Below are 4,119 nucleotides of genomic sequence, written 5' to 3' on the forward strand. Positions count from 1 at the left end.
GATTCATCGAAAAAATAATCGGCCGATTCATCGATTTTTAAAATAATCGTTAGTTGCAGCCCTAAAATATAGTAATCTTTCCTATTCATTGGCTGACATGTGAAATAAGTTTTCCTCTACAATGGGTCCGATTTCTCTGAGGGCGATCGTTCAGTCGGCTACTTTGTTGAGGTTTTTTATGCATTGAAAAACAAAAACAAAAAAAAAACAACAACACACATTTCTTTTTGAAAATGATCCCAAAGAGGAGCCCCAAGTGCTCCCCAGACCTCAACAGTTTCCACACAAGAGCAAGGAATAAAACATCCAGAGCAAAGAAAATGGAGTCTGATCCAGATGGAGAAACACAGAAGCTTTCAACAAGCAGAGCTCACATCTTCATATTTTAAACCCACATAAAGAATTACCCAAAAAGCACAGATACAAGAGTAAAACAGGCCATTTTGCCAGAGACTGTTTAGGATTAAATATTCTAACCCATGTTATCATGGCTACTAACCTTTACTTCCTCCTGTGAGTCTGAAGGCCATCAGCGATCTGACAATGCCGAACACTTCCATTGTGAGGAGGGTGTGCACCTTTCCTGTGTTGGCATCAGGGCGCAACAATTCCAAGATCTTCCCTCTGGAAACAACAATCTCCTGCATCTTGGTTCCTACATAAGAAAAAAACTCAGCTCAAAATCTGTCGGCGGGAATGTGTGAGGCTTCCTAAAAACCTCCAAATGTGAAGAAAAGCTGAGCTTTAAATGACAGGTCATCTAAACGAGATGAAGGGTCAGAAAGCGTCTTTACCAAACGGGCAGAAGCCGAGGAAACTCACCTGAGAAGTTTCCATGAATGGCATGGGTGATGCCAGTGGCCCGCTGCAGTGTGATGTTGTAGAGAAACATGGTTCCTACGGCGTTGTCCTGTTACAGCTGACGGAGAGCTCAGCCCGGCTCAGAACTACGGAGGAACAGGACAAACCAACAGTGACTAATGATGCCTGTTACTAGTTAACCCAGAGGTGATCACGTTGAGTGAGTTTTCGTTGGAAAGCTCTGTGACTCTGAGCAGCTTTCTGCACAAACCAAATCATCTGCCGGTTAGCTGCAGAAATACATGAACAGTAACTTAAAGTAGGAGTTAAAACCTGAACTTTAAGGTGAGAAATTTCCCAAACATCTTAAAATTTAATGAAGAGAAGTAAAAGTCTTGTACAATAAAGCATTTGTAACCGAGTTAACATTCTCTGTTATTAATAAACTGGGGCGATAACTATTTTTGCAAATCGATTAATCTGTCGATAATTTTTGATTAATAATCAGCTAGCCAAAGGTTCCTTAGAGAGATTTTATAAAGTTAAACCAGGTTAAACTAAAACCTTTCCACTTGAGGAGTTCTGGATAGAACATATTAACAACAATCTTATTTAAAAACAATTGTTTTATGTTAAATGCAAAATATATATATACATTTTTTTTTTTTTTTTTTACAATTTTGATACAATTAGTGCTCTAACTTGGTTGCTCTGTCAGCTAAAGGCATGTTTCACAGTCTCTACACTCCAGTTAAAAACCAATAATCAATTAATCACAATTAAAGGAATAGTACACCCAAAACATGATTAGCCTTCATTTTCTACTCACCCCCATGCTGAACAACACTCTGGAGTACTTTTTTGATATCTCAAATGCATCTGGAGATCTGGGAGGCTTCTTGCTGTCTGCTGACATTCAAATAATGGAGGTCTATGGTGCCCGAGGCAGAAAGGTCCATAAAGGTCCACAAAAAACGTGTCAATATTCCTCCATACTGCTCGTCCAATGTATTCCAAGTGTCCTGAGTGGGTAGCATCCAGAATTTACTCGAAACAAAGTCATTTAGAATGTTTTTAGAGCATAAACAGTAGTGTATAGGATTTCCTAAAAGCGCGTTCACGAGTCTACGGAAACCGCGGCAGACCAAACCAGATGAAAGTGCGCATTCAGCTCGGCAAAGAACTCATGCTCTTCCTCAACACTGAAGTCCTCAGACATTTTTCTTTCGTTGTTTCTTTCTTTGCACAGGTAAACAGCACATTTCTTCTTCTACGCTTGCATTATCAAGAGCAGACGCTGAATGCGCACTTTCATCTGGCTTGGTCTGCCGCGGTTTCCGTAGACTCGTGAACGCGCTTTTAGGAAATCCTATACACTACTGTTTATGCTCTAAAAACATTCTAAATGACTTTGTTTCGAGTAAATTATGGACGCTACCCACTCAGGACACTTGGAATACATTGGACGAGCAGTATGGAGGAATATTGACACGTTTTTTGTGGACTTTTATGGACCTTTCTGCCTCGGGCGCCATAGACCTCCATTATTTGAATGTCAGCAGACAGCAAGAAGCCTCCCAGATCTCCAGATGCATTTGAGATATCAAAAAAGTACTCCAGAGTGTTGTTCAGCATGGGGGTGAGTAGAAAATGAAGGCTAATCATGTTTTGGGTGTACTATTCCTTTAATCCGATTCACTGTTTCAGCCCTATGATAAACACAACCTAATTCTATTAATAAACAGTGCAAATACTTTGCATCATAATACAGTTAACTGAACTGAATGGAGCCACATTTTTCTGCTTCATCTTTAATCAAATACAACAGACATAAAACACTCAAACTTTCCTGAAGTCACTGAAACTCAGGAATCAAGCATTATTATTAATCTATTAGTGAGATTCTGTTTATAATGGTATTCATCTCTATACTTATTCAGTAGAAACCCATGTCGTGTATTTATGGAACCATTATTTATCCTGCACTTGCTGCTATTGCACTTCTGGTTAGACCTGAACTGCATTTCAGTGCCTTGTACCTGTACCTGTGTGTAATGACAATAAAGTTTAATCTAATCTAATCTAGCAGATTGAATTATTTAGGAGGATTTTTAAGCATTTCTATGGCATCTTTGTATGAACCCTACGTTAAGAACCAATCCTGAATATCTCATAATAGAAAAACCAACTTTCATTATTGGTAACAGTTTGAAATTTCCATAAATTACACAACATGTTTTAATTTTTTTTACGCGGTAAAAAAAAAGTACGTGAAAAACAAAAGAAAGATCATCAAAATATATCAAACTCAAACACTGAATAATTAAATAATTGATTTAACATTGACTTTAAGGCAGAATCCAGGTTCTTTGGATGGGTCCATTGTTAGACACACTTTAAAAGGGGTTTTTACTCTAAGCTGATTTTGCACTGTAACACTTTAGCACGTTCTTTTTTATTATTTTGAACCAGCTAACTCATCTGAAAATAGGATTTTGCATTTAAACCCAGACCCCTACTTTCTAACCGGCCTGTGTGGCTCTAAATTGAGCTCTAAACTGAAACTCGGCCTGTTGGGGATCGTTAACCTCCATTTTTAAGATTTTCATACGAAGCGCCACTTTTCGCCTGATGGATTCGCTTGACTTAAAAACAGCCACACTTCACGATCAATACGGCATATGTTTGGATCCAGACAAGTTTAGGATGTGCAAAATACAATATTTACCAGGATATTTAGGAAGATGTTTGTGATTTCAGCAGATTAAATATCCTCCATTCAAACGTTTCTCTTACGCTTCGGAGATCCGGGGTCCTTCCTTCTAACAGTCATCGATGATAGGCGACCTGAAACAATGCCTGACTAAAATGACCGATTGTAGTAACGCCATGTGTCAGCAGATGGAGACAGAGACTAAAACAATTAAAGCCAAGTGAATAATCAACAGAATTAACCCGGTTAGGAATTTTTTTTAAGGCAAAAGAGATAAAATTAAACAATACTATAACAAAAATAAATATAACTGATTAAATTCAAACAACATGATATATTTCAAGTGTTATTTATGTTGAGTTTAATGATTTGTAGTTTAAGGGGAAAAGGCTATATACATTTTTATAAGATCAGCTGGTTTTCCTTGATAAAATTAAATTCAGTTTATTTCTATAGCGCCAATACACAACACATGTCGCCTCAAGGCACTTTACAGTTCACCAGATCATACAGTCAGATTGATTGAAAGTTTTATATTTAAAGGAATAGTACACCCAAAACATGATTAGCCTTCATTTTCTACTCACCCCCATGCTGAACAACAC

At 37.8% G+C, this 4,119-nt stretch overlaps 1 protein-coding gene across 2 annotated transcripts in view; it reads right to left on the reverse strand.

Annotated features, from left to right (window-relative positions):
* The window catches only part of sf3b3 (splicing factor 3b subunit 3), a 31,838-nt gene extending 28,174 nt beyond the window's left edge, over positions 1–3,664 (reverse strand). Inside the window, exons 1-3 of one of the 2 annotated variants that reach the window (XM_015383798.1) lie at positions 3,530–3,664; positions 823–947; positions 500–655 (exon numbers count right to left, since the gene is read on the reverse strand). In XM_015383798.1, coding sequence (XP_015239284.1) covers positions 500–655; positions 823–892 — 226 coding nt within the window. In that variant the 5' untranslated portion in view covers positions 893–947; positions 3,530–3,664. Of the gene's footprint in view, positions 1–499; positions 656–822; positions 948–1,630; positions 1,655–3,529 lie in introns of those variants that run through there. The other variant, XM_015383799.1, reaches the window with a different exon arrangement.
* Positions 3,665–4,119: the final 455 nt, after the last annotated feature.

This window comes from Cyprinodon variegatus, unplaced genomic scaffold, assembly GCF_000732505.1.
Source record: "Cyprinodon variegatus isolate N-32 unplaced genomic scaffold, C_variegatus-1.0 Scaffold294, whole genome shotgun sequence".
In the NCBI taxonomy this organism is placed as follows: Eukaryota; Metazoa; Chordata; class Actinopteri; order Cyprinodontiformes; family Cyprinodontidae; genus Cyprinodon; species Cyprinodon variegatus.